At 37.2% G+C, this 18,814-nt stretch overlaps 2 protein-coding genes across 3 annotated transcripts in view; one reads left to right on the top strand and one right to left on the bottom strand.

Moving 5' to 3' along the window:
• Positions 1–221: 221 nt before the first annotated feature.
• Positions 222–4,225, bottom strand: SERP1 (stress associated endoplasmic reticulum protein 1). The gene is made up of 3 exons (XM_077160772.1): positions 3,621–4,225; positions 3,261–3,336; positions 222–2,202 (listed from the first exon to the last, which is right to left on the bottom strand). The coding sequence occupies exons 1-3, from the start codon at positions 3,702–3,704 to the stop codon at positions 2,162–2,164; spliced, it is 201 nt and encodes a 66-aa protein (XP_077016887.1). The 5' UTR covers positions 3,705–4,225; the 3' UTR covers positions 222–2,161.
• A 38-nt stretch (positions 4,226–4,263) lies between these two features.
• EIF2A (eukaryotic translation initiation factor 2A) overlaps positions 4,264–18,814 on the top strand; it is a 70,331-nt gene continuing 55,780 nt past the window's right edge. The window contains exons 1-2 of one of the 2 annotated variants that reach the window (XM_077160771.1): positions 4,264–4,412; positions 14,262–14,331. In XM_077160771.1, coding sequence (XP_077016886.1) covers positions 4,361–4,412; positions 14,262–14,331 — 122 coding nt within the window. In that variant the 5' untranslated portion in view covers positions 4,264–4,360. The remainder of the gene's footprint in view (positions 4,413–14,261; positions 14,332–18,814) is intronic. The other variant, XM_077160770.1, reaches the window with a different exon arrangement.

Genomic DNA, 18,814 nt, shown 5'->3' on the forward strand with positions numbered 1-18,814 from the left:
AGTGAGATGAGGGTAAACCCTAGGGGAAGTATTTAATTGTGCTTTTTATATATTTTTCTTGCTACCCACTTCCAGTTATAAATCTGTGCTGGGTACTATTTAAACTCAAGTACAACTTAACACTAGGCACTCTTTAAAAATAATTTTCTATTAATTATAAAAAGTAAATTTATTTTGTAAAGTAAGTAAATTTTGAAAATAATTTTCTTTTAGAAGGCATGAAATATTCAGGGAACTTTATTTTTTAAAGGACAAATCAAGTAAGATACAGTTTTCATTTACTCAAACATGCATAATCCATCCTTAATATAAAATGCACTCAGTTGGTAAATTACACATGAAATACAAAGGGAATGCAATTTTACAAACGTAAAACGAGCACATCGATACCAATTTAACAGTCAAATTAATCAAGACCGTATTTTTTTAAAACCCAACATTTTAAAGCCAATTATCTATAGTAAACCAGGGGAAATTCTGATATGGAATGGTTTAACTCAAAACAAAAATTAAGGCACCTGCTATGAATTTAGAGCAGTAACTTTCATTTGAAAAGTTTAAAAAACAGACTTATTTAACCAAGACACCTATTTCAGGAGGGAACCAAATAGAGGGGTTGATTTATTGGATGAGAAAGGCAGGTAATGATGTGATTGAAAACCGACTGGCCCAAGGTCAGCTGATTTCTATTCCTTCATTTGGAGCAGTTAAGCTAACCTGAGTAGTCAACATCCTTAACTACTTCTCTCCCTTCTCCCCATGGGGGGGTTATCTGAAGCTATGAGGTTCACACTGTGTATAGACTAGGTAGATTTCCCTTCTTTTCCTCTTAACTTTAAAAAGAGATATCCTGAGACTATCAACAAAGCCAACAGTAGCAGCTTTTTTCCAATTCATTAGTAGACACCTCAGCCTTTTTTTTACTAAGCTATGGCTAAGGATATAAACAGCCAATACTTGCAGTTTTTCAACAGTACTAGAAAATCCAAAACCTGCCTTATCACCCTCACCCCTACTAGAAGGGAAATTTGATCAATCAAAACTTCAAAATCATACTACAAAGGAAGACTAAAGACTGATTCTTATCACTAAATTGATTTAATTTCAAATGTCACTCTAATCTGATGTACCTAGTAACAATAGCTTTTAATCATAAACCCAGTAAAAGCATTTCTAAACTAAGTATGACTTTTAGTTTAGTTGATGTGCCTTTTTGGTATTAAAAGTGCTAGTAACATGCAAAGATGTCTTATGGCACATTGGGCTCAAAAGCATGTCCTGATGAGGCACCCATCTTTAGCAGTATCTTTTCCATTTATTTTGTCTAATATAATAAACTCCTTTGACATATTTAAATAGTTCCGATCAAATCAATGCTGACATAAACAACCTTCCCTGACTTGGCTCTACAGTAGCTTTTAGTGAAACTGCAACGACTAAGTTACAAAATGCTCAATCGTTTTTTTTCTTTTTAATGGCATCTTAGATTAGTATATTCACTCATGCAAAATCCAAGGTAGTATAATAGAAAGACTATTGTTAAAATAGATGTTGTGACTATACGCATCTCCCTTCATATTAGGCATTTAGAAGCTTTTCAAAATTTTCAGGTGCTAAAGGTTGCGGTAAAACTAGGCCATGAAGCTGTTCCATTTATAAGCACCTTATTACAGGACAGTTACTTTACCTTATATGGGAATGTGCTTTCAATTCAAAAGATAGTCATAAAGTGCCTACTTATCTATACAAAAACCAGATTTCAATTTTTAAATTAAGCTAATTGCATTGACACATTAGGGCTAACAAAATTCAGACCCTGCCTACACAGATTTGATCTAATTATCCATACTGCATACCGTTTTAAACAACCATATAGAAAAATTTACTCTTTACTGACTGAATAAGTAGGGCCCACTACTGAAGCTTAACAATCAAATTTTATTGCTTTATTCATGTGGTGCTTTTGCAAGGCACTGTGGTATGGACTAGAAAACTCGGAATGACTGGTGAAGAAACCTTGGAATGACAGATGAAATATTATATGAACAGTCATTCTGAGGCAGGATGCTTTACTGAATTGTTTTAAACAGGGTATCAAACATCAGGAATGAGTTCAAGTTAAAATTCACAGGAAAATGGAAACATCTTAAGGTCAGTCACTTCACATGCCCATCCTGATACTTTGAATAATCTGGAAAATTGCTGTAAAGAGAAAGAGCAAATATTAAAACAAGTTTTAAATAAAACGGGTCTGATGACTGATGAATATTTTATTAAGGTAGTTCAAGAACCCATGGGTACTCTTACAATTATTTGCAAATGCTATATACACTGTAATAAGACAGACCTACCTTAACAAAATAACCAACTGTTCGTGAGTTATTTTCTTTTAAAATCTTGGCTTCACTGAATTTTAAACTTAAGTGTCCAAGAGCCCTTCCAAATGGCTAGTCATTACAAAAGGAGCGTAAACCACTGAAGCAAACAGGTTTTTCTAGCATAGAACTATTCTGGTTTATCCCTAATTAGTATGTCCTTTTAAGACCTCCTCACAATATATCCAAGTTTCCTTATTTTCACAAAGCTGAAATTCAATAACCTTTAGGTTATATAAATTACTTGGCTCTTGGCCATTTATAAGGAAAGCTTCCAATTGGTTTGTTCAGGAGAAAGTGAAGTGAAATGTTTTAACAAGAATTTCAGAATGTGGAAAACAGAAATATCTACTTCACAGCTTGCATATTAAGATAATAAATGGGGAGGAAAGATATTGTGTAATCCATCTGAGACAGCAGGAACCCATTGCTATAACAACAGCTGTCCTGATAACAATTTTTCTACCATATGTCAAACTTTTTTATTCATCTAAAAACAGTTCCTTTATAGTGAATCAACACTTTGCCCTTGCATTACCTTTCATATATTACACCCAATTTTTTGACTTGCAAAGGCAAGGACAATGGGTTTGCAAAACATCTGCTTTTGCTTTGACTAAATATCTTCTAATTTGATCATGACTTAAGGCCTGACCTCCTTTCTGATCTCCTGTGAGAGCAAACCATGCTGGGAGAAGTTTCTGGAGCACCACCCTCTGTGCATATGTGGGACAAGTAATTTGGTTCAGATGAAATAGAATCATGAGACGCTCCTGGCAGGTGGGATGAGAACTGTACGGGAAGCACTTACCACTGACATTTCACCACGTCATCCCAAAGCCGTCATCCAACATCCTACCCAGCGAAAACCCCCAAATCACTTACCAGAGCCACAAACAACAAAAATGAAGAGAGCTAACAACCAGGGTCCTACAGACGCCTTCTCTTCGGGGGCATTTCTCTGCAAAAAGAAAAACCCACCGTTTCAGATTCAGAGAAACCATCTGGGCCTGGGCCCTCAAAGCTTGCACCCCAGGAAAGGCCCAGTCACCTCACACGTTTCCCTCCAGCACCCACTTCTTTGAATTTTTCGACTCCGGGGCCGGCTCGGGTCACTGAGCAGACCCTCCACGGCAAAGGGAGGCCGGGGTCCGCCGAGTCTGTGGAGACGAGCTCGACGTGGCCCCCGGACCCCAGCCTCAGCACCGGGGGCGGAACAGAGAGGGGCGCTCTCTCACTTCTTACCGAGGTCTTGGCGACGTTGCCGCGCTGGGTGATGTTCTTACTGTGCTTCTCGTTGGCCATACGGATCCGCTGCTTGGCGACCATCTTCGCGGCGCCACTCTTAGCCCCGGCTACCCCCTCAGACCCGCTCGCTCGCCTTCCCTCGGGCCGCTGCGAGGCTCAGCTCCTAGGGTCCGCGCCGCCGGAGCGAGGAGGCTCTCAGGCGGGGCGCGAGCTCCGGCCGCTGGGCCTGGGCGCGGTGCTCGGAGGGGCTGAGCACTAGCCGGCGCGGGCCGCCGACGGTCTGCCGAGCAGGACGGGGCGCGGGAGTAAGAGAGCAGGCTGCCGGGACGTCCCTCCGCCGCCACCGCCGCTCGGGCAGCAGCCGAGAGCGTGGAGCGAAAAACGAAGGAAGGGCAACGCAACAACCGGACGGTACAGCCAGCCGCCTCGAACTACTTCGGATTCGGTTGCCAACGTCAGCACTGGGCGGTCTCCGCTCGGCAGAAGCGTGGGCTCCGCCCTCCGGGGAAAAGGGAGCGGGAGGGCCGAGACACGCGCAAGGGCCTAGCCTAGACCGCTCGCGCCCCGCAGTGTTGTCCCACAGCTGCGCGTGCGCGTGGGCGATCCCTTCCCTGTGCTCTTCGAGACCGGAAGTCAATGGGCCACGAGGCTGTTGGCGGAAATACTGACCCGCGCCTCCCGGCCTGGGGAGACGTGTTGGGGCCGGGTTCGGCCCTCGTGAACTCTGACCCGAACGCATGGGTTTCTCTTTCCGGAATAAGATGGCGCCGTCCGCGCCGCTCCTGGCTGGTGAGTTTTGGACAAGCGAGGGACTGCATTTTCACAGCAGTTTCTTTTCATGCCTTTGCCTCTGAGAACTAGCCGAGGAGCACTGGAGTGTGCTCTATCTTTACTTGTGGCTTGCGGAAGGGCTGGACGGCCTTTTGAGTTTCTTAGTGTGGCGTGGCAGTGGGAAGTGTGGCTTCCGCCCCTCGGCTACGGTATTCTCCCTCCTTTTTTTCCTATCCATTTTTCCCTACCTCTTCATCTTCAGGAATAGAGAGGAAGGGGGTTAGGGAGAGAAAGTGCTACATGAATTTATGACCCCTGGGTGTGCAGTACTATTGTTACCACGGAGTCTTATGTGATGACAGGTCCTGTGGACCGTGTGAAGTCTTTTAACTCTGTAAACATGATAAAAATAGGCATGTGACTCAGTCTTCTAGAATGACCACACACTTTAAATACACCTGAACGTAATACCACATTCTGTTCTCTTTGCATTAATGACACACCTTTTCTAAAGGAGATGGATGGGAACTCACTGGAACCCACAGCTGACTTAGAGAAGAAGCAGTATGTTTCAAAAGACCAGTAAGATGAGATTTGCAGACTCTGTGGTAGTGCAGGATCATGTGATGGTCTAGGGTGATAGCAGTGAGCATTACAGAAATACTCTAGCAACATTTGGTATCTAAACGGTTATGGATATTTTAGGATTAGAACACTAGAGGACTCCTGTAATTTGGAAGCGGAAGCTGAGTTTTAGTGTTGAAGAAAATGATAAACTTAGTTTTGGAAGATGCCAATCCAGAGTAAGGCGGGGAATCTTGTATAAGACTTTTCACGGAAGAAGTGGGGAGGTGACAGGAAAGAAGACTGTGATAAAGTCACAGAAAGGGAAAATAAGTTATTAAGAGGAAGATTGTCTACTTTTGAGTTGGGAATAGTATTCCCCCTGAGATTTGATAAGAATCTTTAAAAAGCTTTTGAGGTTTTGCCATTCTATGTTTTAAGATCTTTGATATTTATTAGGCACTAGGCACACTCAAATTCAGTTTCCCTAGTTCATTCATCACAAATCCAATTTGCTGGATGATCTGCTAGGCCAAGCCTGTTTAAAAGGCATAATAACATAATTAAATGAATTTTTTCTTTGGCTTTATAAACGTGTCTTGAATTTTAATTACGGTTTTCGAATACTAAATGCATTTTTGAACTCTGATAAAAATTAGTACATTTTAAAATCTAATAAATTTCCTTCCCTTTAAAAATCTTCATAATGACTTAGTGCTTACAGAGTAAATTTCATACTGTTCAGCATAGCATTTATAATTTTTGAATAGCTCTTCAGGGTCATTCGTTTCCTTGCCAGTGTTTTGTGCTCCATCAATTCTGAACTGTTTATAAATTCCTTTGAACAACCTATTTCTTCAGTCTAGGACTATACTATAGTTAATCTTGTTGACTTTAACTTCTTTTCATCTTTTAAAATTCTTCTCAAACATCATTCCTTCCTGAATTCGTTCTTGACTCCAGAAAGGGTCAGTCACTCCTCTGGGCTTTTTTTTTTTTTTTTTTTTTTGCATGGGCATGCACTGAGCATCGAACCGGGTCTCAGGCATGGCAAGCAGAGCTCTGCCTGCTGAACCACCATAGCCCGCCCCCTATTTTTGTACCTCATATATGCTTGAATGTTTTTTTTTCACTATTGCATGGGATAATTATCTCGCTACTCAGATGTTTTTCTCCCCTGCTAGACTGTGAGCCCTTTGAAGCCAGGGGTATTATATCAATACCAAATACAGTACTTGATAAGCAGTAAGCACATTAAATGTTTGAGGAATACATTAATGAAGAATGGCCAGTTAATAGTCATATTAACCAAGAATGGCAATTTTCATAAATCGGATTTTTTTAATAAATGGGAATGACTTTAAATGTTATGTGGTCTACTCATATTCTGCAGAACGAATAGAGTCTCAGATTAAATACTCAAATTCACACTGCAAGTTAGTAGGATCAAAAATATAATTCAGACCTTTCTACTTATTGTAGCCTTTTTTTTTTTTAGAGAAGTGTGTTTACAGAACAATCATGCATAAAATAAAGGATTCTCACATACCATCCCACACCAACACCTTGAATTGATGTGGAACATTTGTTACACTTGATGACAGCACATTTCTATAATTTTACTATTAATTAAAGTCTTTGGTTTAACTTAGGGTTCATTGTATGGCAAATTTCCATGGTTTTTTTTTTAAACTTTATTCTGTTACCATATGTACAATCTAACATTTCTCTTGTAATCACATACAGATATGTATATTTTTAGTGCTTCTAATCGCATTCACAATGCTGTGCTACCATTACGAAAACATTTTTATCAGTTCAAATAGGAATCCTGTACATTTTAAGCCTTAATTATCCCCCACCCCAACCTCTGGTAACCTATATTCTAGATTCTAACTCTGAGTTTGTTTATTCTGATTGTTTCAAAACAGTGAGATCATACAGAATTTATCCTATTGTGTCTGACTTATTTCAGTTAATATTGTGCCTTCAAGTTTCATCCATGTTGTTGCATGTCAGGATTTCATTACTTTTTATGGCTGAATAATATTCCATTATATATACTACAGTTTATCTATTAATTTGATGTTGGGTTGCTTCCATCTTTTGGCAGGTATGAATACTACTACTCTGGTTTTCATGTCCCTGCTTTCAGTTATTTTGTGTATATACCTAGTAGTGGCCTATTTTTCTCTCACTAAAATGCTATTTAATCTTTTAAACATTCTTACTATAGGTGGTCCAGCAACAGTAGAACATTGTACTTCAAAGGGTTTTTATTAAATTTAGACTCATGGGATTTTATAACCATGATTTGGAGATTATCTAGTAAATTTTATTAGTCATAACTTAATTGGAAATGACCAAAAGCTAAAGCAGGTGAAGAAAATAATTTTATTTCTTCTCATGTAACCTGGATCCAGATACTCAAATGACTCAAAAAAAAAAATCTGTTTTTCTCCATCCCTAGGCTCTTGCTTCTCTCTGGATTAAATTCATTGTCAGACTAACTTTCTACATGGAAACTCCAGGGTTGCATTCAACCAGCTAAGCAGACTCAGAGGAAAGAACACCTCTTTGCCAGTAATCCCAGCAAAAGTCTCAAGCTGTCTTTTGGCTTGGCTTGACTCTTGCTCATCTTTGAGAGAATTCTTCAGATTGGCCAGGACCAAATCATATTCTCAGTCCAAACTAATGTCCCTAAAAGGAGGTTTGAGTGCTGGGCATCTAAAACCCACAGTGTCTTATCAGCTTAGTCTGTTAAGGTATTTGAGATAATTTATTCAAATTTAAATAGTTTTCCTAAATTGATATGTAGTTAATTGGATGTAAAGGTGAGAGAAAGTCTCATATTTTAATCACGTTATCCCTGATGTGATCCCTATAGGTCTTTGTGTTTTGAGGCCCAATGTTTTTCTCATTTTAGCTCAGACCTGGAAAGCAATAAATTATACGAGTATCCAGAATGGCTAGTAAGTTTAGAAAAGATACTATGTAGGTACAACATTTAGTGTAATTATTTTGTTGAAACAGTTACTCTGGGTAAAACTCCAGTATTTACTTGTTCCTTTAATGAAAAGCTGTTTGCGTTCTAGATTTTTCTTTCTGGTAGAGCATGTTGTTTATCACCCACCCCCCAAGTTTTTTTTAGCTTTTTATTTTGACATGATTTCACATTTAGAGGAAAGTTGGAAAACCCCAAACTCCATAGAACACCCACTTAGATACCCAGAATTACCAACTATTAGCATTTGCCACAATTATTCTTTTTCCTTCATCCCTTCCTTCTATCCATACATCCATTATTTCTTCATACTCCTTCACTGTTTCATCTGTTTTCTAAACATTTGAGTGTAGTTTGCATACATCATGCTCATTTAACAGTGCCCATGTACATTTTCTAAAAACTAGGATATGCACTTATGTAACAGCTATCAAGTTCAAGAAATTTAACGTTGATATAAAGCATACAGTCCATATCTAATTTTTTCCTGTCCTGATAACGTCCTTTTGGGCCTTTTCTCCATTATTACATCCAGTTCAGGATCACATATTGCATTTAGTTGTCATTGTGTCTTTAGTTTCTTTGTTTTTTAATGGTGGTAACACATAGACAACACAAAATTTCCCATCTCAGCCCTTCCCAAGCCTATAGTTCAGTAGCACTGATCACATTCGCAATGTGCTACCATCATCACCATCTATTGTCAAAACTTTTCCTTTCCTGCAAACAGGAACTCTGTATTCTTTATGCATTAACTGATCCCCTTTGATTAAAGAGGAAAATCATGAAAAACAGAATAACATTACAATTGAGTGTATTATCGTAAGAAATCTCCACATTCTGTTTAATATTTCATGTCTAGGCATTTCTAATTTAAATGAATCCCTCATTAGAAAGTAATATGTAGAAAAATTATTTCAGTTATTTAGAAGGTTTTGAGTCCACATTTATTTTTGCTTTTATGATCTTTTTATGAACACAAAATAGTTTATGTTCAGTTATAACTTGATTTTGTGTTTCTCCTAATAAACTTAGTTTGTATACCCATTTATTCAAATTTATGTGAAGAAGTTGCTCAAATTGATTAAATCCAGGTCTCAAAATGTCTCAGCACTTTCTTATAGTTAGGTATCTTTATAGAGAGGTGTGAAATAAAGTGGTTGTTTTAAATAGTGGCTTAATACATGAAGAAAATTATGATGACCTAATATGACTTGTATAGCTACTTCCTCTAAGTTATCAAATGGACATATGTATTGCAAGGTATCATGTGTAAAGAAGGTTGTCTAATTTAATGGGGATTAACAATGTCATCAACCTCTGATATGTACTTTTGTCTCCTGCAGTATGTTTTGCCTTAGTACAAAAAATCCTGATCTGCTAAGTATTTGATTATAATTTGACACTTTCTTCCAGTATTCCCAAATAAAAACATTCTCAGGAAATGTTGAAAGGCTTAAACTTTCAGTTGGTTTAAATTTCTTGCCATATTGTCAACAAAGCCTTACCAAAAATGATAGGAATCTTTGCAAAGCTTTTTATTTTGATATAACTTAAGACTCGCAAGAAGTTGCAAAACAGTGCAAAGACTTTGTGTGCACCCTTCACCTGGCTTTCCCCAATGATAACATCTTACATAGCTGTAATACATTATCAAAACCAGGGAATTGACGCTGGTATAGTGGTATTTACTAAACCACAGTCCTTATTCAGATTTCACCAGTTTATGTGGATTCTGTGTGTGTGTGTGTGTGTGTGTGTGTGTATAATAACATTTTATCAAGCATAAAGATTTACATAACCACCAGTTATTGGATACAGAACTACTCCATTACAAAGAAACTCCCTTGTGCTGACCTTTTCTACTGAAGTCCCTCCCACCCTAACTCGTTACAACCACGGAGCTGTTCTGTATCAAAACAATTTTGTCATTTCAAGAATGTGATAGAAATAATGCTATACAATATGTAACCTTTGGATTTTTGTTTTTAAGGTGTTCTTTATTTAAAATATGAGCGTTCTAAAACTTATGCATGTTGAAAAGTGGTTGATTAATTTTATTCAAGATTTTACTTCTCCAGAAGCATGCTAAAATCAGGAATTGGTAACCAGATGAGATTTTAAATCCTATTTAAAGAGAAAGGACATAGCACTTCTCACACTGGATGTCTCTCAAGTGTTGCTTTCTAAAATTTTGGGTTGAGAGTCCATATGAAAAAGAAAGGGCTAATTGTTTTTTTGTTTTGTTTAAAGTTTATTCTGTTTATTAAACATAGCAACATACAAACACAAACATTACCATATGATCATTCCATTCTACATATATAATCAGTGATTCACAATATCATCACATAGTTGTATATTCATCATCACGATCATTTCTTAGAACATTTGCATCAATTCAGAAAAAGAAAACAGAAAAAAAATCATACATACCATACCCCTTACCCCTCCCTTTCATTGATCACTAGCATTTCAATCTACTAAATTTATTTTAACATTTGTTTCCCTATTATTTATTTATTTTTAATCCATGTTTTACTCATCTGTACATAAGGTAGATTAAAAAAGCATCAGACAAAAGGTTTTCACAATCACACAGTCACATTGCGAAAGCTATATCATTATACAATTATCTTCAAGAATCATGGCTCCTGGAACACAGCTCTACATTTTTAAGCAGTTCCCTCCAGCCTCTCCATTACACCTTAACTAAAAAGGTGATATCTGTTTACTGCATAAGAATAACCTCAAGGATAACCTCTCGACTCTGTTTGGAATCTCTCAGTCATTGACACTTTATTTTGTCTCATTTTGTTCTTCCCCCTTTTGGTTGAGAAGGTTTTCTCTATCCCTTAGTGCTGAGTCTGAGCTCATTCTAGGATTTCTGTCCCATGTTGCCAGGAAGGCTCACACCCCTGGGAGTCACGTCCCACATAGAGAGGGGGAGGGCAGTGAGTTTGCTCATCGTGTTGGCTGAGAGAGAGAGGCCGTATCTGAGCAACAAAAGAGGTTCTCTTGGGGGTGACTCTTAGGCCTAATTTTAAGTGGGCTTAGCCTATCCTTTGCAGGGTTAAGTTTCATATGAACAAACCCCAAGATTGGGGGCTCAGCCTATTGCTTTGGTTGTTCCTACAGTTGTGAGAATGTCAAGAATTCTCCACTTGGGGAAGTTGAATTTTCCCCCTTTCTCACATTCCCCCAAGGGGTCTTTGCAAATACTTTTTTATTCACTGTTCAAATCACTCTGAACAAACCTACAAAATCTCATGCCCTGCTCATGGTTCCGTGTACTTATGGTGTTCAGTTAAGCTGTCTGCTTAAGTTATATTAGGAAATGCACTAGCAAAATACAAATTTAGTACCAAAGAAACATTTTTTGCTTTAGTCTCACACATAAAGTTTTAAAATATTAATTACCGTCTATTTTCAACACCCTGCAGTATTGACATTCCTTTGTTCTTCCTCATGCAAAAACATTTTTAAATTTGTACATTTAGTCACTATAATTATACACTGTAGGCATTCCTAGATTATATCATCTCAGTCTTTATTCTGTCTTTCCTTCTGATTTCATTTGTGCCTCCTGGCCTCCTCCCTCTTTCATTCTCACATTTCAGCTTCATTCAGTGTTCTAACATTATTGTATTACAGTTAGGTAGTATTGTGCTATCCATTTCTGAATTTTTACAATCAGTCCCATTGCACAATCTAGCCCTTCAGTTTCAATTACCCAATATCTACCCTATATCTATCTCCTGATGACCTTTGTTCTTAACTGAAATTCTCCAAGTTCATTCATTAATGTTAGTGAGACCATACAGTATTTGTCTTTTTGTTTCTGGTTAATCTCTCACACAGCATAATGTCCTTAAGGTCCATCTGTGTTGTTATATACTTCATATCCTGTCTTATAGCTGCATAATATTCTACCGTATGTATATACCACAGCTTGTTTAGCCACTCATCTATTGATGGACATTTTGGCTGTTTCCATCTCTTTGCAATTGTAAGTGATGCTGCTATAAACATTTGGTGTGCAAATGTCCTCTGAGTAGATACCTAACAATGGTATTGCCGGGGCATATGGCAATTCTGTACTTAGCTTCCTGAGGAACTGCCAAACTGCCTTCCACAGTGGTTGTACCATTTGACATTCCCACCAACAGTGGATAAGTGTGCCTCTTTCTCCGCATTCTCTCCAGTACTTGTTGTATTCTGTTTCAGCTAATTGGATTTTTATCCCCTCTATTCCTTTGGGGTCTTTCACCTGTGTCTTAGTATGAGATGTAGGTGTAAAATACAAATTTTATAAAAGGAAAACTTTTTTTTAGTTGCCCTGAATTTCCTAAAAGTTCTTACTGCTGTAGCTGAAAGAGCTGCCTTCATGGGTTAAAGGAATACAGCTGCTACTTAGTAATGTACAAAACCTATGAAATTTTCCCCATAAACATTGTCATTAGTAAACACTAAAATCAACACTTATGGAGGACCAGGGTCTCTAGTTACAAGTGATGAGAAGAACATCAAAAACTAAGATGAGCTAGGGAAAAGTTGGGTTTTTGTTTTATTCTTTGCAATTCATTTCAGGCTTATGTCTTTGGGTCCACCAGTTGATGGCAGTAGAACACGTCATTATGTGGCACATTTTCTAGTTACACTACCACTTCATTGGGTCTACATTGATGATGTATAATTTTCCAGGCCTGTATGTGAATTCTGAAAGAGTTTTTAGTGTATTAAGTTACCACTGCAGCTTGTAGGACTTCCTGAGGCTGACAAAATAATTTTGTAACCTAAGAATAAGGTAAAATCTGGTTACTGTAAGTTTCTTAGTTTGAAACATTCATTTTTTATTAATCCCTCACATAAATGTTTGTTACAACCTTAAATATATTATTAGGAATGGTGTGTTCTCTTCTAAATCATAATCTATCATACATGATATTGTAGCAGGTGATTGATTTGATGATGAGAAATGGAACTGCTGTGCCTTTGTGGTAAGAACATTTTGATGCTAAAGCATTAAACTTAATCATTTTTAAATATTCTAGGAAAGCATTCTCGGTGCATAACATTTTCTGAATGTTTTTAGAGATTTTTAGAATCAATATGTTCAGTGTTTCATTCAAGGTGATCAATAGTCTGAGCCCTTTTGAATTCACTATCTTGAATGCAGTGATGGACTCATTAAAAAATTTTTTTTTATCCCTAATGTCTAGCACTTAGTAGAGCTATGCAAGTCATACAGAGCCATGATGTAAAAAGTTTGGATTTTCCTATGTGCAGAACACTTTGCTGGGCTCTATTTTCTTTAAGGGCAAACTAACCACAGTACCAGCAGTTTTTCCCAGAGAGCTCAGTCCAGTGCTCTGAATATGAGGAGACATGGTATCCAGCTCTAAATTTGTGAGTGGATATCAAGCTCAGTAGTCAATTATGTGCTTGCTTGTTTTCCATTTCTCCACTGGAATTGAAGCTCCATGAAAGCTGAGATCTTGTCTTGTTCATCAGTGGTTCTTTTACTTTAAATTATTTCAGGGACAGTAGGTTACCTGAAAATTGAACTAGTTAATTCTCGGGTAGAAGATCAGAATTCTGATACTTGTGAATAGCTGGCAGAAAAGGAAGCATGTAATGGTAGCCATAAATCTCAGTGAAACCTTTTCTATTCTTCAGCCCTTGTACTGTTGCTGCTAGTAAAAATTCTGACTAATAAATAGCAAGTCATCACCAACCCCTGTCAGTTTTACCTCCTAAATATTGGACACTTATTCACTGGTGATACTGAGTATTTATAAAAATTACTTGAGCATAAGCTGATATGAAGAATATTGAATTTAGCTTTTAACTCTGTATCTAAGTTTACAACTTTTATATATATTGAAATGAGATTAGAAGGCAATATGAAAACAAGTAAGATACCTTTTTTCATTTGAATGAAGGAATATAAGTATGAATGTTGTATATCAATGCACATGTGAAAGTTTCTTATTAAATAAACAAAAGAATTATTGAAGTAGTCACCTTAGAGACTAAATGAATATACTTTATAGGAAAAAAAACAAAGGAATATCACCTATTTATTTCTCAGCAGTTATATAATTTTATGCAGTAGGTTAAGAAAATGTGCCCTTTTATGTTGATATTCTATACTTCTATGAGAATTTTTAGTGATTTCATTAAATTTTGACTGAAATTTGACTGAAAGAAACAAGCTTTTTGTTTTTTATAACATTTGTGAAAAGTCAATCTTTATTAGCAAAATAATGGTGGCTCTTTCCATTTTGTTTCTTTAGTCCGAGGATCAGAAGGACTCTACATGGTGAATGGCCCCCCACATTTTACACAAAGCACAGTATTTCCAAGGTATGGTTTGCTTTGTTGAGTGATGGTATAGGAAACTGCGTCTATTCTAAAATATATTTTTCTGTTATTTTCTGAACAATAAAGAGGAAAGATAAACTAATTTCTTGGGATATATATAATACTAACTGAAGTTGGAAAGAATGCATATTCTTTTTTAAGGAATTTGATAGTGGTATAATTGAGTTCAAGCCTCTAGCTTAGAAAAATTTGATCTTAGGGAATGAGTAAAACTTGCAGACATGATAGCCAAATCATGGCCAGTAATCTTTGTAACATCAAAGAACGTAAAATGTATAAGAAAAGGATACATGAATATATGTGTATAATATGTAGCTCAATAGATAAATACGTATTTTCCTGTAAAAGAATCAGTGGAAGGTAAACTAAAAGCTAATGAAAGTGATTACCTATATGGGAGAGTTACAAGATAAAGGGGACATGTCTGTGAATGAATTTTGTATTATAATTTTGACTTTGGGCCATGTAATTTAAAATTTTAAATTATATTAAAAAATTAAAATACAAAACTGAAACTAGTAAGCCTAGTTTTATATGAAGTTCATGGTATAACTGTATAAAGAACTGAAAAAATCTTAAATGCATTTAGTAGTTTTATTATTAGCAGAAAGTTTATATTACTTTGAATCTATTGTAGGATGAAGCAAGTAAGGAATTATATTAATGTTATTAGGAACCAGGATTTTTCATCACAAGAGTCAAGAGGTAGACTCTCGAATGTCAACATAAACTCCTAATTTCTTTTTGTAAAAACATTTGTACTTCCTAGTTTGACCACTGAAATGGCTTAGAAACATTGAAACCCAGTAGCAATGAATACTCCTGCCTCACAGATTGAGCTCTCTTGTGATGTCTAAATATCATTTCTCACTAAAATGAACCAGTTCCTTAGAACAGTGACTGACTCCAGATCTAGGACAGAAAATGTCAAAGTTGAACTAGAGACTCTTGTACCCCAAAGCAAAGAAGCTGCCTAAGTTTTTGTCAACGAGTCATAAGAGTGAACTTGAAGAGGCTCATGCCAACCTAATAGGGGCCAAATTTGGGCACTAAGAATAATGACTGAACGAGTTAAAACATGTCACACATATAAATGCTCCAAAGAATTCCCCTCCCTCAGTCTTATTGTTCAGCATTGGAGGTTGTGGAGTCTTTGCTCATTACATTGAAAATTGACAAAGAAAGGAATTAAGTAAGTATCTTGACTGCCCTGTGCAAACTTTTTTTTTTATTGACTTTATTTTTCAGAGCTGTTGTGGATTTATGGAAAAATCACACAGAAGTCCAGAGTTCTGTATACCCTCACAGTTTTCCCTTGTAATAACATTTTGCATTAGTGCATACTATTTTTCAGAGTAACCAAATAGTTGGTCAGAAGTTCTTTCTAGAAGAATTCCAGCTGATAAAGGCAGAAGGAATGATGGAACTAGACAATCACAATTGTGTAATCCTAAAGAAAAATCATGGATCTAGGCTAGTGGTTCTGAAATTAGCTTACATCAGAATCACCTGGAGGGCTTGTTAAATTAGAAATTGTTGGCCCTACCCCCAGAGTTTCTGATTCATTGGGTCTGGGGTAGGATCTGAAGATAATTGTTTTTAACAAGTTCCCAGGCAATATGATGATGCTTTAAGAACTACTGATCTATGCAGACAGTCACCAAGATATTGAAGCCATTATATGAAGTCTTGATGAATTTTTTAATCAGGCTGACATGACCTGAATCTATTTACCAATTTTTAAATTTTTTTAAACATAACAACATACAAGCACAAACATTCTTGCGATATGATCGTTCCATTCTTGTTATATAAACAATAACTCACAATATCATCACATAGTTGTATATTCATCACCACGATCACCTCTCAGAACATTTGCATCAGTCCAGAGGAAAGATAAAAAGAAAAAAGAAAAAAATCCGTACATACCATACCTCCTCCCCCTCCCCCTCACTGATCACCAGCATTTCAATCTACTAAATTTAACATTTGTTTCCCCTATTATTTATTTATTTTTAATCCATATCTTTTACTCATCTGTTGATAAGGTAGATAAAAGGAGCATCAGAAACAAGGTTTTCACAATCGCACAGTCACATTGTGAAAGCTATATCATTATACAATCGTCTTCAAGAAACATGGCTACTGGAACACAGCTCTGCATTTTCAGGCACTTCCCCCCAGCCTCTCCACTACATCTTAACTAAAAGGTGATATCTACTTAATGTGTAAGAATAGCCTCCAGGATAACCTCTCTACTCTGACTGGAATCTCTCAGCCATTGACACTTTATTTTGTCTCATTTCGCCCTTCCTCCTTCGGTTTTCTCCATCCTTTGATGCTGAGTCCCAGCTCATTCTAGGATTTCTGTCCCATGTTGCCAGGAAAGTCCACACCCCTGGGAGTCATATCCCACGTAGAAAGGAGGAGGGCAGTGAGTTTGTTTGTCAAGTTGGCTGAGAGAAAGAGGCCACATCTGAGCAAGAAAAGAAGTTCCCTTGGGGTGACTCTTATATTTACCAATTTTTTATTAAGCCCTAATTATCTAGAACCTTGCTACAGAGATTGTGGGCCCAACAAGACTTGCCATATAGGAATCACTTGCGATCTAGTGCAGATGTGTAGCATCTCAGGCCCTACCTGATTTACTGAATCAGAATCTGTATTTTTTGGATTTTGAGAGGCTGTTTTATATATATAACCTGATATTTAGAGATAAGAATGAAGCCAAACAGATTGGGGTCAAAGTAATTCAGAACATAGGGGTAAGGAAGACAGTGTCTGTATTTTAGAACCACACATATTCTTTGAGACCAATGGAAGAAAGGTTTATTTGGTCTGGAACTGAAATTTTCTTTAGTGCATAATCTAATTCAACCTATCTGTATAGCTCATTTGAACAACTGAAACACAGGGAGCACAGAATAAGAAAGAGGTCCTTTAATCCTGTATAGATTATTGTAATGCCTGGAAACATCCTAGAGTATATTAAGCAGATAATCAAAAATTGTTGGCAAAGTCCCCTGAGGGATGGGAGAAAGAATATGGAACTATTAAACCTTACTATCAGCGAACTATGTCATAGTTTAGGGATACCCAAATCAATAGGCCATGCCCTTTATCATGAGGCTTACTCTTATGAAGTTTATGTAGGTAGCGGAGAAGCTTATGCTACCTATAGCCATGCCTAAGAGTTACTTCTGTAGGACCTCTGTTGTTGCTCAGATGTGGCCTCAGTCTTTCTAAGCCCAACTCTGCAAGTGAAATCATTGCCCTCCCCCGTAAGTGGGACATGACATCCAGGGATGAAAGTCTCCCTCATGACATGGGAGATGACTCCCAGGGATGAATCCAGACCTAGCACTGTGGAATCAGCAATTTCATCCTGACCAAAAGGGGGAAAAGAAGTGTAATTGATAAAGTATCAGTGGCAGAGAGTTCAAATAGAGTTGAGGCTACTCTGGAGGTGACTGTAAGGTAAGCTTCAGTTAGACCTTGCTACGTATCATAACCTGCCACCCTCCAACCAGGATCATTCCAGCCAATCCTGAAGAACACCTAGGGCAATATATAAGATTCCATGCGCTAGAATAACTTTCCAGAACCCTACAACCTCCAGATGGGTCCCTGGTCCAGCCTCTGCAGAATATCAGATAGTTCTATCTCCCTACCCCATATTAGTGACAGATCCTTCCAATATGAAAAATTTAGAATAGCCATAGCCCAAACACCCCTAAAGAGAGAGATGGAAAGATCAAAGGTGATGGTGGAGTTATAGAGGGTAGATAGGATTTAATAAATGAATATGAATGCTGAATCTTGAAATTGATATCTTAGTCTCCAGTATTTTAGAGTAGCTAGAAGTAAAAACCTAAAATGGTGAAATTGTAACCCATGTCAAACTCTGAAATATGTTCAACAACTAATTGTGGTACTGTACTTTGAAATTTATAGCTTTTTTCTATATATGTTAGTCACAAAAAAAAAAAAAAGAAGGGGAAAAGTCTATTGTGATGATAAAAAAAGTATTTAAGCCCTCTAGCCTCTTATATTCTGGAGAAGCTAGAAGGAAAAATATGAGAAGATTGTATGGTAGCCCATGACAAACTCTGGGATCTATCCTGTAACCAGTTGTTGAAGAGTCCTTTGAAAACTGTTGCTTTTTATGTTTTGCTTTTTATATATGTTTTACTATACAATAAAGAAAAGTTAAAAATAAAAAATAAAATGTATTTTAACAAAATCCTCAGGTGATTTGTATTCATGTTAACATTTGAGAAGCACTGCTCTGGAAAGCAGAGTCTGAGTTAAACTTTATGTGGTATATTCTATTTGGGTGTGCAATCTCTAGGCAGTAGGAGTAAGAAAAAAAGGGAAGTGAGACAGGAAAGAAGCACAAATAAACACAAGATAAAGTGCATACAGCCTCACAAAATATAACCAGTTGCTTGGTCATGCAAAA

This window comes from Tamandua tetradactyla, chromosome 5, assembly GCF_023851605.1.
Source record: "Tamandua tetradactyla isolate mTamTet1 chromosome 5, mTamTet1.pri, whole genome shotgun sequence".
NCBI lineage: Eukaryota > Metazoa > Chordata > Mammalia > Pilosa > Myrmecophagidae > Tamandua > Tamandua tetradactyla.

Bases quoted from the DNA above. Each gene is read 5' to 3' on its own strand.
- SERP1 (XM_077160772.1), bottom strand. From the start codon at position 3,704: ATGGTCGCCAAGCAGCGGATCCGTATGGCCAACGAGAAGCACAGTAAG. The intron at 3,337-3,620 runs GTAAGAAGTGAG...TTCTTTTTGCAG, and splicing joins GCAACGTCGCCAAGACCTCG to AGAAATGCCCCCGAAGAGAA. The intron at 2,203-3,260 runs GTAAGTGATTTG...TTCTCTTTACAG, and splicing joins TTTTGTTGTTTGTGGCTCTG to CAATTTTCCAGATTATTCAA.